Source organism: Buteo buteo, chromosome 12 (assembly GCF_964188355.1).
Source record: "Buteo buteo chromosome 12, bButBut1.hap1.1, whole genome shotgun sequence".
Taxonomy (NCBI): Eukaryota; Metazoa; Chordata; class Aves; order Accipitriformes; family Accipitridae; genus Buteo; species Buteo buteo.
In genome coordinates, this window is record NC_134182.1 from 33,241,978 (window position 1) to 33,263,452 (window position 21,475).

The following is a 21,475-nucleotide window of genomic DNA, read 5'->3' on the forward strand; positions in this document are numbered from 1 at the left end:
AAAGGAACTCTTTTAAGTTAAAAATCAGGAAATGGTCCTGAATTGTGTATTTCGGATTTGGACAGAGACTTCCATCTAAAGGCTCAGATGTTTTCCAGATATTTATAATCATGTAAACTGCCTGTAAATTAGAGAACAATTATCATGTCTTTTTTTTTTCTTTTCTTTTTTTTTTTTTTTCCCCTCTTCTGGGAAAACTGCACCATTAGGAAGTAAGACATATTGCTCAAGATGACATAGCAAGTTTGTAACAGGGCCAGGGAGTAATTTCAGAACTTCCTGGTTTCTGAATTTTTTTTTATTAAACATGAAATTCTGAGCCTACGTAAGTCAGGAAAAGTTTTGTCACTGATTTCAATGAAGCTAGGGTTTCAGGCTGCCTCTGACACCATACAAATTTATGAAGTGAATTTTTATAAGCTCTTTTTTGATAGGAGGCACAATTAGACTTAGTGACTTGCTCAGGGCTAGTCAGAGAGTTTCCCAAATGCAGCTCCAAAATCTGATTCCAGCCCAAGTACTGTGAGCCTCATGTAATGGACTTCATCCAAACGTTACAGTTCCTTGGGAGCCAAAATGTTCACTTATGCACTCAGTTAAATACGTGTTAAGCTGTTCTGAGGACAGAACAATCAGATCCTCAGGTGTTTTTAATGGACTCTTTGCCACCATTTTGATTTTTTTATTCAGTTATAGTGAGCAATCTAGATTAGATGAGTGAACTTAATGATCGCAGTTGATTGAGTTTCACATGACTTTCTGTTGGGAAATAGGACACAAGAGAAGCAAAACTGTGCCAGTATTAGCAACTGTAATATTTTAAAACACAGTTTTTCTTTAAAAATACCCCAACTCCATAATTAAGAGACTTTTTAAAGTGGTAATAGAAATATTAAAATTTGAAGTTCCTAAACTACGTCTATATTTTAAAATCAGTGTAGTGAAAAGATCAGTCTCACAGCTTTTAAATTACTTGGAATTGTTAATAAATTAAAGAATGCTGAACAGCCCAGCTCCCTCTTGCGTGTCAGAATGCTCAGAAACATGACTGAGTTACTGTCCTGTGCTGATAGCTGTGCTGATAGCTGGCTGAGCTACCCAGCACTGCATGGCTGTATGCTTTTAGTCAATTGGAGGCATGAGATAAAAATGCATAAACTTCTTCATAAGTTTCTTTCTCCTTAGGCCAGCCTGTCTTACCTCATGTTTGCTGGCAGACTGAGGATATCAGTGAGTTGGTTCCCAGCTTACACGCAGCAATACATTAAGTACTATGTAAATTATGTGTAAAATTCCTTTTCCTGGAAAGTGAAGATCAGAAATTATTCCAATAATCTGAGAGAGAATTTAACAATACCTTTGTGCAGGTGGACAGGTTGTTTAAAAACCTGTGTTTTGCTAACAGTTGCAATTCAAGAAGATGATCAATTACTTCACACAGAAATCCCCTTCTCTGACTGGGAAAGTTAATATAACACAAATGATTCTAATGTAAGCATTGCCTAGAGTTCCATAATAGGTGTATTTGTTATCTAATGTTGATTAATTATCTTTAACAAGGCGGGGGCTAGAAGAAGCTAGAAAGCCGCTAGACTTTATAGTGATTAGAAATCTCAAATTCTTCTTGGAAAGAAAAATAAGCGATTCCCCCCCCCCCCCCCCCCCCCCCCATAAAATCAATTATTGGTGTACCTTGGAAAGAAACCACTACTTTGCAGAGGTTTTTTTGTTCTGTTGTGTAGCTTTGCAGGCTTGGCTGATGGTTTGTAGATAAGCCTCCCTCCCCACAAGTGTTGGTGAAGGAGTGCAGGTGTAGAGTTGGAGGATATCTGAAACACTGTAGTTCAAACAGACAAGAAGAAAAGGCCTTAGAATCTGACAAAAGCAGTATTCAAAGGGGTAGATTTATGATTGTGATGGTAAGATTAGAGGCTCTTAAACCAGTGATGTTTATGCTGTTTGTGCTTGTTTGCAATTATTATTTTTTCTCCTCTTGCTGTTCTTGAGGATGCACCCCTGATGTGGTATTAGAAGCATCTCAGGAAAGATAAACAAAGCTGTGTTCTGGAAGGAGAGTTGATAAGTCATGCCTCTAGGCCTTAAAGCCTACTTGATTTTTGTCTTTTAATAAAAACAAGGATTTGTCCTATCATGTGGGGTTCTGTGTCATGCTGTAATTAGCATGACGCATGGAAAAATCTTCAAAAAGAAACTTTAGACAAGCAGTGGATCAGGACTAAAAAATAATTATTTTTTAAATGAATATTTAGTGTTTATGTTTAAAGCATATTATCACTGTTGAGATCCACAACTGATATAGCTTCTGTCCATCTGCAATAATTAATCTGATGCGATATTTTTGTTTCTAATTTAAAACAAAGAAAATAAATATGCTCCCACTATCCCTTTTAGAAAAAAAAAATATCTGAAACTTCATGTAAATTTGGCCTTTTAAACACCTGTTTTGCTGGCAGCCATATGTCAATGTGAAAGAGTTTTGTGTATTTCTGGTTTGTTTGTTTTTAAAGCAACCCAGCCAGGACCCTGAGGATTCTTCATGTTCTTCAGCACAACGGAAACTGAACAGGCAGTTTTACAGATTTATTATATTCCCTGGCAAATGGATTAAAGTCTGGTATGATCGTCTGACCTTGTTGGCATTGTTGGACAGGTAAGCTTTTTTTTTTAATGCAACTCTATGTAGTGTTACAGTGGGTGGCTCCACATGTCCATAGAGCAATGCAGATCACTAGAGAAGGAAAAAGTGAGCGTTGTATTAGTGTCTTATATTCAGATTAAGTAGATAAATGCTTGTTTGCTTTAAGATGAAGAAAATGTTTTTCTTCAGAGTTGGTTTTGGTGGTTCTTGCTACCCGTCGTCTTCCAGCAGAGACTTTGATTCATGTGAGAACCAAGCCTGTAGACTAGTCTTTAATTTGACTCTCAGCTGTTGGATCCAATGGTTCTGAGCTTTCTGATGAGTCAATCAGGTTTTGGTGCAAAAATAGAGAAGTGGAAGGGTCCCAGGGTATTGTAAACCAAGTACTCCAATCTTAAAAAAAAAAAAAAATAAAAAAAAAAAATTAGTGATATTCAGGAGGAAATCTTTCAGCTGCTCCCTCTATTCCAGTTCAGGTTTATTTGTTTAGAAAAAATTTCTTGTCTTGGCATCTCTCCTTTTTCTAGTCCCTCAGTTGCATTTGTCATCAACCCTTCACGCAGTACTCTTTGCTATTAGACCTCACATGGTAATCTGATGGACTACTAGGACCTTCAAACATGTTAGCCTCCATACCTAATGGCTGCTGGCTCTCCTGTCTCTGCTTTTGGGTGGGTGCTATGCCATATATGTTAATATGGGCTCCACAGCAGAAATTTCAGATGACAGTCTTACATGCTGCAGAAATCAGGCTATATAGTCAGGGAGCTTGGGTCCAGAGCAGATACTTACTTGATTGCAGTGTCTTATCTCTGTGTTTCAATTGCATGGAAAGCATCTGCTGATAAACTCTTTTGTTATAGCCTGAATATTAACATTGTTTTTTATCTCAGCTTCCATGTTCTAATAGAACAGATAAAACGAATAAAACATTGGATGACAAATTTGGTCTTTCATCTAATTCTTTGTTGTCAGACGTATGTTTTTCATTAAATGAATGCCTTATTTCCTTATTTAAAAGTGTTTGGGTGTTGGGGATTTTTGTGGGTCTTTTGGGTTTTTTGGTTTTTTTGTTTTTTTGTTTTTTTAAATAAACATACACTTGCCTACATTCAAATCAGCTTCACTGTGGAATTCTGTTTGGGAATTGAGATTGGAGGGTGCTGGACTTCATTGCCTATGCCTTTTTTTCTATACATTTTAGCTATCCTAGTGGATAAGGTCTTTGGCACGGGGGTGAAATACATTGAACATGGAAATGTAGTTTCGAGAACAAAACCTCAGATCCTGTAAATTCTGATAGCTCCAGCACTGACAGTTCCTACCAGCTGTAAATAGACCTGCCTTGCTCTAATGAATATATAAATATTTGTACTTCTCTTAACACTTCTATTCACATAGGACAGAAGATATAAAGGAGAATGTGTTTGCTGTCCTTCTAGTGGTTCTCGTTTCACTTCTTGGATTCCTGACTCTGAATCAAGGCTTCTGTAAAGACATTTGGGTTCTGTTGTTCTGTCTCGTGATGGCCAGCTGCCAGTATTCTCTCCTAAAGGTAGGACACAAGTTCATACCCAATTGCTGAATTCTCTTTTAACTTCTTTGAAGGCAAAATCCTATAAGCAAACTTTTTTCTTCTGTTTTGTTTTTAGAGCGTTCAGCCTGATCCTGCTTCACCAATACATGTAAGTCTTGGCCAGTAGAACAAGTCTTTCTCCTTTATTATCCCAAGTGTACTGTGTAACAGTTGGCTGTTCAGTGAAACCGGTATAAGTAGTTTGCTGTTCTAGGCGATCTATGAAAATGAGCAAGATGATGTCTGTAATTTTGAGACTTTGTACTAGGTTTAATTAATTTTAAGCTATTTGAATTTGTCACTGCTATTAGCAAAGTGCTTTTTCTTTAAGCTAAAATGTGCAGTAAAAACAAATGCATCTGGACCTGGACTAGTTTGCTGAAATTCAATCCTGTGGCATCAGACAAGCTTTTTCTTTGCTTTCCTCTAGAAGCAGTGACTGAAAACAGCAGAAGTTCCAGATTAGCAGCTCAGTTGTTGGTCAGTTGGGTCTTTAAATATTTTATATATTTTTTTTAAAATCTGTTATTGCAGATGTGTATCTCAGTAGTATTATTAGCTTGTAAAATAGCACAGGTGTTTTCCCTTTGTTATAATATGGTCACAGTTTCTGTGCTTGTGTCCTGAAGAAATGGCCAAATATGTGGGTGAATGCAGGCTCTAAGGGTCTTTGCTGGTTGCTATTTGTCTGTTGAGTATATCTGGAAAAATGAACTCTGATGGTGACAACCACCTTGCAAAGGACCAGTTCCTTACCCAAGTCTGTCCTCATAATAGGACTGGTTTAGGAGCATCATCCTACAACTGCAACCTGACCCCTCCATCTGTCACAGTGTCTCAGCGTTTTTGATTTGCGGATCTTGGAAGACATTTCAGTGGTCACAAGGTCCCTTGCTTGCTTTTACACCCACTGCTTAGTTGCTCACATTTCTTATTTAGCTCTTTGAATGTTTTTGAGGACCCCCTCTCTTCCATCAGGGTTCAAAACCAGCACGTTGAAAACTGCAGGTCTGCTGGATCATTACCCTTTGGCAGGGAGCAATTATTTTTGTTAGTTTAGAGGCTAGAAATGCAGGCTGAACTTGAAATTGAGGTGTATTTAGAAGTGTATGCTACACATTTCACTGACATGGATTTCAGAAGATTCTTAGTTTCTTTTCCATGCAGGTTATTATGGGGCAAACTTATGGTATTGTTGGTTGTAATCCATTCACAGGAAATAGCTGTCTGCATAAAAGTAGGGAAGGTTAATAAACAGCAGCTTACACATTGAAGGGCAATATTTGCAGTACATTAAAGAAATATTCCTACCTCTGTGAAAAGTTGGGAGTTTGGGGGACTAAAATAATGTAATTTTTCAGTTCAGCTGGCATGTGTATAGACATAATAATGTGAACTGTAATCAAATAGCTTGTACTTATTCAGACATCAGTAATGTGTACATTTGTTTGAAGTGGGTGGCAAACAGTTTAATCAAAACTTCATTATAAACCTATCTAGCCCATATTTTTTTATAGTATTAAAGACAAAGTAGCTAATGAAGTTTAAACAGAACATTTTCTGTGCAGAATCCAGGTTTGCATTTCAGACTGCCACATTACTGTTACAAGTATTATTCACCATATTGAATTCTAGAAGTCATGCAGCAGTGTAGCAAAGTAACAATAGGTGTATTCTCATCTTACATATGCTTTCCTAAAACTTTATCAGGGATGTTTTCTTGCAAACCTTTTGGTGCACCATAGGAACTCCAATGGAAATAAAATTTAGAGAGTTTTTCCACAGAGGGTTTTAAAGGTGGGAGGTATTATAGATCAAGTTAGAATAGAAGATTAGCTGTTTCTACATTATATCTTTTTAACACAATAGATTTTTGTAAAAGCTTGCTTAAGCTAGTAAGTACCACAAAAACAAGACAACAAGAAGGCGAGAAAAGATACTCCAGCTACTGTTTCATAATTCATGTGACTACATTAAAATTAAAGAGAGTAACATCTCTTGATGTTAATGTAAGGATGCAGAACAGCAGAGGGATTAAAGAATGATCAGTACCATGTCCATGAATGAAAATGCAGATGAGATTTTTTAATGTGAAACAAACCATTGCAAGCCACAGATTTGTACACAGAATTAATTTCTATTCTTGGATCCATGAGTAGCCGCTAATGCCTTATGTTATCCATGCCTGCCAAGGAGGTTCCAAACTTCTTCCCTATCTCTCACACGCAGACTTTGTTACTGTTTGATGTGACTTTGTCATCTCTAGCCTATACCATTTTGAAAGACTCTGCTTTAAAACACCAACCAGTGAATTCAGAAAACACAGTGCCTAGGGATGCATAAGCTTTTGTTCTGAACTCCTTCCGAGCACCAGTGTATTCACTTCCTGGTGTTCAGGATGAGCTGGCTGATTAAACCCTATGAAGTCTGGTACAATTCTACTGGAGATAAGATTATTTTTTGCACCCCATACCATGCTGTGACAGCTAAGGTCTCTGAGTTGAACACTGTGAACACTGTGTATTGCTGTATACTGTCACTGTGGTAAGGGATGAGTTTCAGTATATAGATAACCTATCTAACTCAGCTAGTGTTTTTGAATTTTGTATTTATTTATACTCATTGAATTGTGATGTGATAATAATTCTGTTTTGATTAGCTTTGGTGTTGAAGTTGGAAATTCCCGGGTTCTACAGCTCATGCTGGCTACTGACATTTATTGTAGCTGCAGGTTTAGTACTGTTGCCTGCTACAAGATGAGAGCCTAATTTTCCTGTTAGCCTGTGCTTTAGCCTTTCCAGTTCTGGTCCATTGGGAGCTGGTGGCCTTTAGTTGCTGTTCACACAGGGGTGTGTGGTTCTGGGATGGTGAAATTCAGGAACAGCCTCCTCCCTGGAGTGGTGGGCGAAGAAAATAAAGTCCATCCCAAGTGTGAGGTGTATCAGTTTATTAACAGCAGAATATAAGGGAGGTGCCAGTGACTGCAGGGTATTAAATTTGGAGATCCAAGAGATCCTTGTCATGTGCATTTCAAGGTTTTAGACAAGTGGCTTTGACTGCAGAGTTACTTTTGTTATTGGTTAGAGGCAGCAGCAGATTGGGCAATAAAGGCGGTGTCTGTGGTAAATGGCTATACAGAAGGACCGTGAGAGCTTGTCTGTAAGTCCCTCATAAGACACCTGTGTAGCTCAGGCTCTAGCTCAGGTTTACAAAGGCATTGGAGCTTTGAAAGATTGCAGTCATGCTCTTAATAAGATTTACAGAATCGCTTGCATAACTTCATTGTCTCGGTTCCGTTACTTACTAAAGCAGATAGCTACTCAGTTGGGTAGCTACCATAGGCAGTTTCATAAATCCCATAAGGCACTTAAAAAGTGTTTTTAATTTGTCCCTGTAAGCATTTCTGTAGAACTGAGCACACACACTTTTCTTTATATAAAAAGCCTTCTGTCTTTTTCCTCTTGCATGTGTGCACCCACAAACAAAAAAATCATTAGATCTTTTTGAAATTTCCCCATCAAAATGCTTTGCAGTCAAAAGTGCTATTTTATTAAATGGAAGTGTTTGTGAAATTATTCTAGCTTTGTTGAAAATCTTAATATTTTTATCAATATACGAGATGCACCAGTGCTAGGATGTGAATATGTTTCTGAAACATATTCATGAGAAACATGGGCCTGAAAAAGTCAGTGACATTTTTTGGCAGACTTAGGGAAAGGAAGAGTTTTCACTGAAATTTTTATCAGCAGAGAAGAAAAAGATTGTTCAACAAATCAGATGTAAAATATAAAAGGAATCCTGCTTCATTATTTAAATTCTTCTGAAGGAGGACGCAGAGTGGAGTAGTTTTACCAAGATGAAATCAGTTTCGCATATCATAATTTGATGAGTTTGTCGAGTAGAACACAATGAGCCCTTAATATCTAAAATACCTTGTTGATAAGTTGCACTGCCACGTCCCTATTTTGGTGAGGGGCTGCCTAGCTTGGCCTGTCAGTGGCAGGCACAATAGGGCTTCTGCCTTACTTTTTTGTTTCTAAAACCTGGAAAAGAGGAAACGTACTGGCCATCCCCTGGCTGTGGCTTTCAGGAGGTGATGCACCATCCCACTGATCCTCTCTCTCCTAGAAGGTGTCGGCTGTTGGCCTCAAACCAATCCTGTCCCGAATAATCCTCCTCACACAAAGGATGTAAATGACAGTGAAATACAGCACTAACACTCACAGCAGTTCCTCTTTCTTGTGTTGCCTGTTCCCCAGCTGTGGGGACCGGAGTATTTGTTGTGCTCTGGGAAGCTCGTTCAGCTCGAGTGCATCCCAAGCAGCGTGACAGCTGTGCAGCCAGCGTCCTTCTGAGTGCATTGCTGCTCTGTTGCTTTGCTCCTGTTAATCCAATAGTAGGCAAGATTTCCTTTTCAGGATTCTGTCTCATTCCCCACCGCCACCTGGAAGATAAGGAAGGTAGTATCTGTTCACATTTTGCAGGCTGTTCAGACAGCTTTGGAAGGCTGCCTCCTCAATCCTAACTAGCATTATTGTTGTTAGCATGGTAAGAGTGATTTATTTAGAATGTAGTAGAATAGACTATATCAGTTGGAAGGGACCTGCAATGATCATCTAGTCCAGCTGCCTGACCAGTTCAGGGCTCACCAAGTTAAAGCATGTTGTTAAGAGCGTTGTCCAAATGCCTCTTAAACACTGACAGGCTTGGGGCGTTGACCACCTCTCTAGGAAGCCTGTTCCAGTGTTTGACTACCCTCTTGGTAAAGAAATGCTTCCTAATGTTCAGTCTGAACCTCCCCTGGCGCAGCTTTGAACCATTCCCACGCGTCCTATTGCTGGATCCCAGGGAGAAGAGCTCCGCACCTCCCTCTCCACGTCCCCTCCTCAGGAAGCTGTAGAGAGCCACGAGGTCACCCACCCCTCAGCCTCCTTTTCTCCAAACTAGACAAGCCCAAAGTCCTTAGCCCTCCTCATAGGACATTCTTTCCAGCCCCATCACCAGCTTTGTTGCCCTCCTCTGGATGCATTCAAGGACCTTGACATCCTTCTTAAATTGTGGTGCCCGGAACTGCACACAGCATTCAAGGTGAGGCTGCATCAACGCTGAATACAGCAGGATCATCACCTCTTTTGACGGGTCATGCTGTGTTTGGTGGCACCCAGGATGGGGTTTGCCCTCTTGGCTGCCAGGGCACACTGCTGACTGATATTGAGTCTGCTGTCGGCAGCACCCCCAGATCCCTCTGCAGGGTTGCTCTCCAGCCACTCCCCTCCCCATTTATACTTGTGCTCGGCGTTACTCCATCCTAGGTGCAGAATCCGGCATTTCGACTTGTTAAATTTCATCCCGTTAATCATAAGCCAATGCTCCAATCTATCTGGATCCCTCTGCAAGGCCTCCTGTCCCTCAGGAAAGTCAACAGCACCTCCCAGTTTGGTATCATCAGCAAACTTGCTAATGGTGCTTTCAACTCCTGCATCCAGGTTGTTGATAAATACGTTGAACAGAACTGGCCCTAGAATTGAGCCCTGAGGAACACTGCAGGTGACCAGTCGCCAGCCAGATGCAGCCCCATTCACTACAACTCTTTGAGCCCCGCCATTCAGCCAGTTCTTCACCCAGCACACCATGAACTACTTCAGAAGTAACAGTTAAATACACACTGTAAACCTAATTCAGTATGTCAGCGTTCTGCTTGGAACTGAAGGGTGTGGGGAGCTAAACCTCTGGACTTCTAGTCATCTGTCTTGCCCAACTGCCTTCAAATAATTACCATGCAAAGATAAAACCTGGGTTCTGTAATTCAAGAGATAAGACAAGCATGTAACATCACGATAAAATAGACTTTGGTCTGGAGTGCACATCAGGATATAAATCATTAAGCAATTGTTTAGATGTAATATTTACTGGTTTCTTTTCCTAAGGCACAGCTCGTATTTAAGATAAATGCACTAAAGTTTAAAAACAGCCAGAAAATAGTATTTTAAGTGAATTTTTTGAGAGTCAGATTTTTATCTTTCTAATTCTCCTTTGATTATTTCATGGACATGTGTCTTTTTTTTTTTTTTTAAAAGCATTAGTAAAATTGAAACTGATTAAACAGCTAGGATTTGTCAGTCCAACTTGATTCATATTCCATGGATGTGAGGTGCAATATAAGCCCGCCAGTTCCCTGCAATCTGCCACCTTGTTAACTGATTGATCCCAAAAGAGAGTACAGATCAGTTAATAGCAATGCTAACATATGAGCTTGGCTGGCAGCCAAACAAATACAGCCGCTGTTTCAAATCAGTAAGTAGACTCAAAAAAGAAATGATCTTTTACTATACTCACTTAAGTCATGTTTTACAAATAAGAACAGTTTCACAGCAGCTTTATGCAAGGCAAACTGGAATCCTTGTCGCTTTGCTCCTGGTTTTTCACACTCAAGGAATCTTTTGACTCACCAGTGTTTAAAATGTCTTTCTTACCCTTAAGCTTCCTACCAGGAGAACTATTAAGATTTTTCTTAAGCGTCTGTTATTCTCCCTGGCCCACAGCAGTGTTTTGTAGGATTAGTGCGAATCAATTGTGTGAGATGTGTATGAAAGATGTAAGATAAGGATCCTTCCACATATTAATTAATTTGGATCATCCTTTCAAAGTGCTGCATGAGAGAGAGACCAGAAACTGCTGATGAGTGTCACCCCTCCAGGAGGGACACTGATTTGCTGTCAGGCAGTTCAAATCAACAAAAAAAATTGAATTGTATTGGTGCAAAAAATCAATCTCCATGCCTCACACTGCACCTAAGAGGTGCCTTACTATTTTTTTACTTCCCAGGATACAATTAAAAATTAATTTTATATTTCATAAAGTAAAAAAAAAAAAAAAAGCTAAGCTACCTGAAGCAGACATTCATTAAAGTAATATAGAGAAAAAATCTTTTTCTATTGAAAAGAAAGATTCAGACAGATTGAGGCTTTTTTTCTCCACAGAAAATGACAACTTCTGCAATTAGTGTGTTTTGAAAGGTCCAGAAGGTTGGATTTTGAAAAGCATAAATGATTGCTGGAGTTAGTCTTAACTGCTTTTTGTACCTTTTGAAAGTCTCCTCTGGAGAAGATAAAATACCTTGTAACATTTTTATTATTAATTAGTATGTATAAGTCATTAAAATATTTTGTCTGACTCTTGACCCTCTCTCCAGGTTAATGCAGTGCACGCAGTAAGAGGATGAATACAAAATTCAAACACTTGTCTTTTTTTTTTTTTTTTTCTTTTCTTTTCTTCCAGGGGCACAATAAAATCATAACCTACAGCAGACCTGTATATTTTTGTATATTGTGTGGCCTTATTTTGTTGCTAGATGCTGGATCTAAAGACACAAATCCTCCAGTTTATACAATGTATGGCTTGAAGCTCTTTTCGCCTAGATCTCTCCAGTCAGCCAGAGACCATGTAATAGGTGAGTCAATATTTTTCCTAGGACTGTAAAAATGAATTAAGCATTAGCCGGGGAAGCCTGTGTTTTCCCATGTTGGCAATCAAACGCATGTTATGGAGGCACAACTCTAAGTCAAATTGATAGAAACATTTGGAATGACTTAAGATGGGTGTAGGGGGGCCGGGGGCAGCTGGCAACCTTCCCTCACGTAAAAGGAGTTCTTAATGAAATGAGGCTCATAGAAAAGTCTCTATAGAAAACTAACAGTCACTGATGTTATTAGCAAAAGACATCATCTGTGAAATGCAGTTAATCTTTGTAAGGGCTTGTCTGTGCAGAGCAGTTACTGCAGAATAAGCTGAGTTTTAAATGTAATGCCTGGAAGCTAATCTGTGCCAAGTCCTCAGATGGACATTCTGCTCATGAAGAACACGTTTTTTCTTGGTTTAGTTTCATCTTGCTGTCCATGTGATGAGTTGGTGTGTAGCGGCCACTCCACAGTAGCTCTTCCAACCTGTTTCCTTCTGGAATCATGTTCTGAGGTGGCTGAGGACATTCAGATATTGCCCCAAAACGGGGCTAATGATCCGTTGGCACTTGCAGTCTGTAACTGTGATGCTGCTCTCGTTGTGCCAACAGATAAGAGTGCTGAACTGCACTTGGGTCAAGCAGTGCAACACTGTTAGGTATGAAGTAGAAAAGTTAAAGTTTACTGTAAAAGTAAAACTTCCCAAGAGCTGTGTCATGGTGTACCAAAGATGACACGTTGGTTTGTGAATTTAGAACCAGGAAAACCTTCCGTAGTAGAGGAAAAAACTTTGTGATATAGAGTGTATGACCTTTGGGGTGTTTGTTCACCTGTGACTGTTGTACTTGCTTGTTGCTATACTCAAGTCAGGCTATTACTGCCTGAAAGGCATACTATTTTTAGGAAAGCCTTCTGGTCCTTTATATGGGTTCATTGGCTCCCAATCCTTCTCACCAGAAACAGGGGAATAATGAAGACCTGCATCTCACTTATTTTCATTAGTTTCTTTCATTACTTTCCTTTGGTCTCATTAAAGTTTCTTCTTACATCTTATTTTCTCTGCCTGTCAAAGGTGAACAGTAAAAATGCTGATAAATAATTCAATGAGAATCTTAAATGACACTTGGGATAGAGATAAATGAAAAACTATAGCAACCAGAATAAGAAAACAAAGTGTGGTTATGAATGTGCTAATTTTGGCTGGCCTCAAAAGAGGTGGTAGAGCAGGTTCTTGAAACAGCCTGGAGGAGGTGGGGGAGAGAGGAAATACAGGCTCAGTTTAATGAGAGAGGAAGAAGAAACCATTTCCCTTTGCTTGTCCTCTATCCTTATTTTGCCAAGGTGTATTTGTTCAAGTGATGTTTGGTGCCACGGTTTGGCTATTCCTTGCTTTGGCTCTTATGGGAGTCCCGACTTCTGGCTGCCATGAATCCTTGTAAGTGTTCACAGTGCAGCTACTTCTGTAAGTCATGGCAGTCTGGCATCCTCCAGCATCTTGCTGCACTTTGAGTATAGATTCCCTCAGGCACTAAAGGTATACAAGTATTTGATTTTGGCAATAAAAAGAGGAGGGAAGTAGGCCTCGCTGAATACCAATGAAATGTTGCTATCATTTTGCATTTTTGCCTATTTGCTATGTATTTTTGATATTTCTTTATTGGTTTGTCATCATATGGTAACTTTTAAATTTGTATTTTACTCATAATTTATTGTAGTATTCAGAGTTCATATGTTGGGAAACCAAGGGATTTTTGACTCTACATTACAGATACCAAGGAAAGGAAAAGTCTTCTCTTTCAGGTGTTTACTATGGTAAGAAGCTGAAGTGATGGAAATCACAGAAAGGACTTACCGAGGAACTAGTGTGATGCTGCATAGCATACTATGATAAAAGTCTTGAAACAAGATTATAAAAGAAAATCAGTGGAAATTTGTTAGAGGTGTAACCTAATTACTTAGAAATGCAGTTTTTAACAGGGCCATCTTTTTTCAAGCAATCTATTTAGGATCTGATTCTGTTTTATTTTAAATTGATGGTGGTTCTGCTGTTGATTTATATTAGTTGGGGGATCATGGCTTTAATTCATTCTAACTATGGTTTTCATCTTGAATTCCTTATTTCAGTTGACCTTTTTCCTAGATTAACGTATGTAGTGCAAGTGAAGGGCACAGACAGAGTCAACCTCAGTCACTAGGTGCTACGGGTATGGCTAGTGACAAAAGTAGTTATGCACTTAATGTATGATAGTTTTTGTGATGAAACCATTTAAACATTAGGCAGGTGAGTGAAATTATTTGGCAGACATCTCAGAAGAGTAACTATCAGGTGGTGGCAAAATTTTGTGATAGCAAGTTCTCTGCCTGCTACTTTCAGCAATGACTGAGCTTCTGTCAGGGAAGAAAGCCTCTGTGGATGTTATCCTCTGCTATGTTCAGGAGGGGGAGAACAAAAAGACAATTTCTCACTGAAATAACACATTATTTTTTTTTCCCTGTGGAAAAGTATATATTATTACACATCAAATGGTCTAGTACTCGGATACATCATTTTTTTAAATTAATAATTTTCTAAACTTCTAAAATGTTTGCAGTGATGTTACCATTCTACATTTCTCAAAAGACCCAGAGTTTCCAAAGTCAAAATTTGTGTTCCCTTCCTACACTTATCTGGTAGCTACTCATGTAGAGGAAACCTTCAAACTGCAGTGTTAAATGCCAGCAGCTCACATAAGCATCTTAGTGGTCCAGCTCTTAAAGGTGTTGTTCTGTATGGAAATGTGTGATGCTTAAACAAATTCTCTCTGGAATTCATAATGCAATTCCAAGTGATTAATCAATTACTTTTATTGTCTGCCTCCCACAAGGGAAACCTCTGCTCCTATATTCAATACTTTTGTAAGTGACAACTGTTTATTTTCCTCTCTCGTATGCTCCTTTGTGCAGGATGAGATAAACAAAGCTACCTTAGCTAACGGAGCTGTTAGGATTATTCAAGGTATTAATAGAGAGAGGGTGAGGCGAGGACATTGCTGTAGTCAACCAGCTTTTCCCTCCTTGTTTACATTCACCCCTGTATATTTTGGTGTACAGACAGGATAATGTCTCTGGTCTTGTCCTTCCTTCCCGTGCTCTTATTCAGCTTTTTCTGAGGTTACTACAGCAAAGGCAGTCGTTTGGACTGTAAGTCAGTAGTCTAAGATGAGTTCTGGCAGTTCTGCAAGTCCTTTGCCCAAGGAACAAGATCTCCTATGAGTTTCAGCAGTGAGTTTTTCGGATAGGTGATCCCATGGCGAGTCCACGTGGCCTGCTGGGCATTTTGCTGTCATGCCATTGTCTGTCTTCAAGAGTGGTTCTTGCTTGGCTTGGTATGGCTTGGTGGAATATCTAAAAAAATTGCAGACTAGTAAAGGAAGAGGAGATTAATAATGGCATTTTGCATGTAAAAGATCGAGAAGACAGTGTTTCCTTACGTTCTTACGTGTATGTATAATTTGTGCCAGTGGCAGGAAGTCGTGATGAAGGGTGCATTGTGAATGCAAGTATACTTAAGTGAGCCCTGTCTGTGTTTAACACTTGAGTATGTCATTTTTTCTCCTGTGTTTGACTTTCTCAGAAAGATTTACAATATTAGATAGCAGTAATGTATAATATGAAGATAAAAGCTGTCAGATCAAACTCGGTGTATTGTTTTATTTTAGCACAAGATGCATTAGTAAGAGGAGCTGGGAGTAAAATGTGAAATTAGCATTCAACAAAGAACACAAATGCTATTGTTACCTTCTTAAAGTTTGAGTGGGGTGGAAAGAGGAATAAGTTGTACTAGTGAGTTGTTTAATTTGCTTTTTATGAGAATGAATAGGAGGAAACTGCAGTCTTCCTAGCATGTAAACTGACAAATACATGTTTACAATGAAGAGTGGCTGACACGCATCTCTCTCCTTCATCATGCAGAACATTCTGGTACTAGTACAACAAAGCAGTAAGAACCTGATTAAACATGTGCATGTATCCTTGAAAGTTGACAGTATCGGAGGCTTGGGTCAAGTGTGTGTTTAGATGCTTTGCTAGACAACTGTGCTTAGCATTTTCTAGGGTGGAGCTAAGAATAAATGGATGGGAAGGAGGAGTGGCTGGAATTGAACAGAACATAAGGAATAAATGGATGGGAAGGAGGAGTGGCTGGAATTGAACAGAACATAAGGCTAGCAGCACAGTTACCTGAATTATGACTTCTGCTTTTCCTTGACTGTAATTAGCATTTCTATTTAGAAAGAGACTATGTAAAGATGTCAGACTGGGTTTTACCCCTGAGTTTCTTTACTGTTTTTATTGTACTTTCACTATTGCAAAGTCAAGGTCCATCCTGCTGGAAGCTGGGGAAATATTCTGGGGAAGTTTTGCTATAGGTTTGTCCCATTTTTACATGCTGCTTTAAGTGTCTGCTGTTGATTGCTGGCAGAGGCAGAATATTGTGATAGCCAAGATACTTAGGATCTTAGCCATTAAAATATCTTTTGTTTGTTTATACTGAGTTGTTATACCTGTGCTTGAACCATTTCAGATTCAAGGAGAAAGTTCTGGAGTCTGCAAATTAAAATTTCTGTACTTTAAATAGAACAAATATAACTTTGAAAGTATTTGAGAAGCAGTAAAGAGGCTACATAACGCTATTTTTTCTGCTGCCGCTTTTATCCAAAATAAAGCTTAAAGTTAACCTCCGAGCTTTAGTTTCTTACATGTAAAATAGCATAATTTATTTTGAATACATGAGAAGGAAAGTGTAATTGTTGCTGCTAAGGTTAAGGTATGCTCACTTGAGTAATCTTCAGAATTTATTGCAACAGTTTCTTATTCTGGTATGATGCATGTTTGTCTGTTCTCCATACATTGTGATGTATGACTGTGTTCTAACATACATCTTCTTTTTTTCTTTAGTGTTTTTATATTGTTTTCCTGCAATTTCTCTTCTTGGTCTTTTCCCTCAAATCAACACCTTCTGTATATATCTTTTGGAGCAAATAGACATGTTGCTTTTTGGTGGTTCTGGTAAGTAGCCAGTTGCAGCCTGAGCTATCCCTTTCTGGGCTTATAACCTTAGATTAGAGTATATTATTGCATGTTTTAAAGCACAGTGCATGTTAAAGCTCAAACAGCTAATGGTATTCATTTAACAGTGGGTAAATACTAATAAGACCCCCTTGATTAGATTTCTTTTTTCTTTTGAAAAGTTGTATGCAAGTTGCGCTGTGGGCTGCAGAATGTGGTTGACATCAAAGAGCTCTTTCCTGGCATGTCTGATGTGGATCTTTACTACATTTATAAAAAAGAAAAACTTAAAAAAAATAATTTCTGTTAAAACTCCATTTAAAAAATAAAAATAAAAAAATGTTTGCATTCTTCCATAGTAAGGCCTGTTCACAAGATATTGGATATGTGATGGTTTTGGTGTTATTTCAGTCAGAGATTAAACAAGGCCCATGAGAGATGATGCATTGTTTTTTTTTTGTTGGTAGTGGTGGGTTTTGTTTTTCATTATACCTTAAGCAACAGAGAAGATTGGGATGCATCTACACTGTCATCTTAGTTTGATCAGAAACAAACTTCCTCCTTGTTCCCACTTAACACATGTTGTTTTGCATCATGGAATGGTGTCAGTGTATGCAAACTGGATTCCATTTTGATGAAGCTTAAAAGAAAGGTGCACTGTAAGGGTGCAACTATTGCGCTCCAAACACTAATGAGCATACAGTCTGTGGGACCAGACTAGAGATAGTCTGCAGTAAGGCATCTCAAACATGAATAACATGGATACGACATCCTCAGAACTTTTCATTCCACAGATCCATGTTTACTGCATCATTCTGTTTGCTACTGTAGACATAGCCTTTGGCAAGTGGTTAAAACTAGTACAGATGATACAGGTATTCTTTGCTTTTTGTCTCATAAATACCATAGCAGACCTGGAGGAAATAACATGTTGGATAAAGTCCTCATCCTATCAATAATGATGATTCTGGTGTAGGTTGAATTCTAATTAGAGCACGGTTTTGCAGCCACTGTATGTCCATTGTTGAGACTGCTGAACTCCTAATTCTGACAGCTTTTCCTACCCTTCTTCTGGAAGATCTCAAAGGAGGTATAGCAAGATATCAGCTGGCATCCTTCTCTCTCCCTTTAAGTTCATTCATGTATCTCAATATGGTGCCAATCATGGTTGACTGAGCAAGTTAGGATGCTTTTGGATGGTACCTGGTGTCTCCTGTGTCTCAGGAGCAAAGCAAAGGAGGAAAACTCCACGTGGAGTTTGCCTAGAGAACTGCTTCTTTTGTAGATCACTTCATTCCTCCTTGGTAGCAACATGAAGAGGCATACTGATATTTTGGCAAAAGAATGTTCAGTACAAAAACCAATAGCATGGGACCTCAGGTCAATGGAAAACACATGGAGTACAGTGGCATCAGGCTTTCAATCTTAGCTGTAAACAGTTTTGTAAGCTTATTTGGGGCACTGAAGGTGTTCCCTCAACAACCAGCTTTGTGATATCTGATTTTTATCTCTGTACCTCTCGTGATGCAAGAGCTGTTTAATTTTTTTCTTTTGATTGCACATCCTCATTTAGGAAGAAATTAAATAATACGTGATGTCTGTATTTCAGCTGCTGCTGGGTTCGTATCTGCACTATACAGCATTTCCCGAAGCTTTGTGGTTCTGATTGTCCTATACGCTTTCTGCTTCAGTGCAGTGAAGGTAAGCCAGAAAAACAATGCTGCAGAAATTCAAAATTTCAAGCTCAAAATTCATATAATCCAGGGAGACCAGGATTGTTTGGTACTGTGTTGTCATTGTTGTTTATCAAGATATGCTTTACAAGCTGTGCTTCAGGTTCTGTCTGTTAGGTACACTGAAATGGATTGAAACTGTAGTAGAAATACTGGAGTAAACGTGTGTCTAATACCTGTGACTTTTTGCCTCTTACATGTATCAGTCTGAAATGATCCGTTGAATTTACCCTACGAAGACTAACAGCAGCCTTGGCTTAAAAAGCTGCAACTCTTATTGACCCGTATAAGCCAAGCTGAATTTGGTCAAAATTTCTAATAAGGTCCATATTTCTGAAGGAAAAAAAAAAAAAATTTTGTTGCTTCATAACAGTATGCCTAAGAACTTAAATGTCCAGCTTGGGCAGATCAATGGACCATTAACCCAGTAATGTGTTTGCATCCACAAAGAAATGCAATTTAGGAGCTTAATGCCAGCCAGATGATAGATTGTCACTCTTCTCCCTAATATTCCATCAGTATCCACAAGTGTTGGATTAGGGATGTTAGAGAGTGTGTCCCTGCTTCTTTCATTTGGTATCTGTAGACTTGTCGTCTATGAATTTGCCAAGTCCCTTCCTGAATGCACTGGTCATGTCTGTCTCCACAAGTTTGTGCCAACAAATTCCAGATGTTCACTGCGCCCTGTGCAAAGCAGTGCTGTCCTTCATTGGTTTTAAATTGATCTGCTAATTTCACCAAGTCTTCCCTATGCCTACTATTGCAGGATTTGTGGAAGAACTGTTCTGCATTCACCATATCCACTGTCTTCGCAGTTTTGTAGGCATCAGTCATATCCTCCCCCAGCTATCTTCTCTTTAAACTGAAGAGTCTCAGCCTTTCTAGCATCTTGTAAAGCAGCTGCTCTCTCAGGAGTAGCTAAGTTAGTCATCCTGCTCTGTGCCTTCTCTTACTCTGTTGTGACCTTCAGATGTGGAGAGTGAGCAGCGTATGGCGCTCAGGATGTGGGTGTGCCTCGGCTCTATATGCTGGCAAAATGACTGGCTGCCTTGTTCTCAGAACACTTCCCAGTGATGCCCAATGTTGGTTTTTTTGGCAGATGCTGCGTTTTGAGCCATATTCAATCTAAAGCTTTTTTTTTTTCCAGTTAATATATGTGTCCTCTGCATTTTTTGTTTTATTTAAAAAATAGTAATGAAATGTTGGCTGCCTTCAAGTCTGCTGTAAAATTCCCAGTGACCACAGCAAGACCAGAATTTTCCTCTTAGACTTGTGATAAAATTTATCCTTTAAGGGACAATCTTTTGACAGTGTTTCATTACAGGCTAGATGCTGTCAGTGCCCATGCAGGGGTGCACCAGGATGTGCAGTGATTTACAAGCTGCTCTTGACATCTTGTGGGCGTACGTGAGAGGATGCTTTGTGGTGCTACACATGCATAGCACACACAGAGATCCCAATATGAGGTTCTACAACAGCCAAGGATGTATCATGTCAACACCCAGGCTGGTGATTTACACAGATGAGAGGGGCAGTCAGATGTTTCTTTAAAGGAGTTCTTTAAGGAACATAAGCATTTCTATAATGGCTTTTAACAATTTTCCACTTAAAATTTTGAATAGGACCCTTAAATCAAAAAAGGTCAACTATCATGCCTTAATGGTCTATCAGAGATGATCAGAGCTGCCTGTGCATGTGTTCTTAACCACTCCCGATAGTAAGGTAAAATGTGTTAAGCCACCATTTTATCTTGCCCCTGGGTGGCTTGAGTCCATACGCAATAAATTATGGCAACTCAGCTGCTGAGCAGTGCTGCGTTAAGACACTTTAAATTAAATGTCTTTGAACATGTGGTGTACTCCCAGGGAATATCCTGTTGCCAGGCTCACCCAGTATAGCAGTTATACTGGTTTGACCTGACCCAGCTGTGTGATGCTAGAAAGCTTAACTGCTTCTTATGCAGTTTCCTAAATTAGCTAGCATTCCTACTACCATTTTCCGCCTATATTAATGATTCCAAAACTGGCAGCTGGGATGGAGAAGGTGGCTCTCTGTAAGAATGAACAGAGTGAGAAAAATCTATAACAGTGGGAGAAACAATGAGAAAAATGGAAAGTGCTATATGGAAAGAAGGAATTGAGTTAAACCACTGTTCAACAGGCAAATATCTGGGGAAATGATTTTTTTTTTTTTTTTTTTTTTTTCCCTAAGGTTAGCAGAGGGCGAATCACTAGTTGAGGGCAGGGAAGTTGTGTGATGGATACTTTAAAAAATAGTTTGGTAAACAGTATTAAAGAAAAGCCTCTTAAAATATTCTACAGACTCCTTTCTGAGTGTAATACTTCAAATTACAGCATGCAGGTGGCTTTGTAGATAAGCAATCTCCTCATGGATTAGACTTCAAACTGCTTAGAATTATGCTTTTAATGCTACCGTGAAGTTGTAGAGTGCTGTGAAAGATTTACAAGATATCTGTTGTAAATTACCAATATTAAGTGCAGACTTTCTGTTCACACAGAAATTACAGTTAATTTGAATTTTTATGGCACTGTTCTTGTGAAGGCAGTTCTGAGGAGGTTAATTTAAAGCATGTAAAGATGATTCCACTTGCTTCAGCTCATCATTTCAGTCTACTGGGGTGCTTGAAATTTCATACGTTTTTTCTAGAAATTATAAAATAAGCCCTTGTGTTAACCCTCCCTGTTCTTCAGTCAGGTCCAGAGATTTTTTTCCTTTTGGACTGTTGTCTGTAACATTGCAAGAGAATGATTCTTTGGTTCGTGGAGGAGGAGTAGGAATTGGCTTAAATGTACGAAAAGAATCTGATCCTGAATAGGGACCACTGTGACAGGTGGTCTAATACCCCTGTAAGAAACTAGAACTCTTCTGATATGTAGTGATAAACAACTTCTGACCCTAATCAAATGAAGGTTTGGATTTTTGGTGCACGAGAAATTGCAGAATTTTAACTCAAAACTGAGCAAATACTATAATCTGTTTCAGA

The 21,475-nt window shown here is 39.0% G+C and overlaps 1 protein-coding gene across 1 annotated transcript in view; it reads left to right on the forward strand.

The window, feature by feature from the left end:
- Window positions 1–21,475, forward strand: part of PCNX2 (pecanex 2) — a 156,633-nt gene that overhangs the window by 38,254 nt on the left and 96,904 nt on the right. The window contains exons 10-15 of the mRNA XM_075043275.1: window positions 2,529–2,671; window positions 4,061–4,214; window positions 4,312–4,344; window positions 11,514–11,685; window positions 16,628–16,738; window positions 18,348–18,439. Coding sequence (XP_074899376.1) covers window positions 2,529–2,671; window positions 4,061–4,214; window positions 4,312–4,344; window positions 11,514–11,685; window positions 16,628–16,738; window positions 18,348–18,439 — 705 coding nt within the window. The remainder of the gene's footprint in view (window positions 1–2,528; window positions 2,672–4,060; window positions 4,215–4,311; window positions 4,345–11,513; window positions 11,686–16,627; window positions 16,739–18,347; window positions 18,440–21,475) is intronic.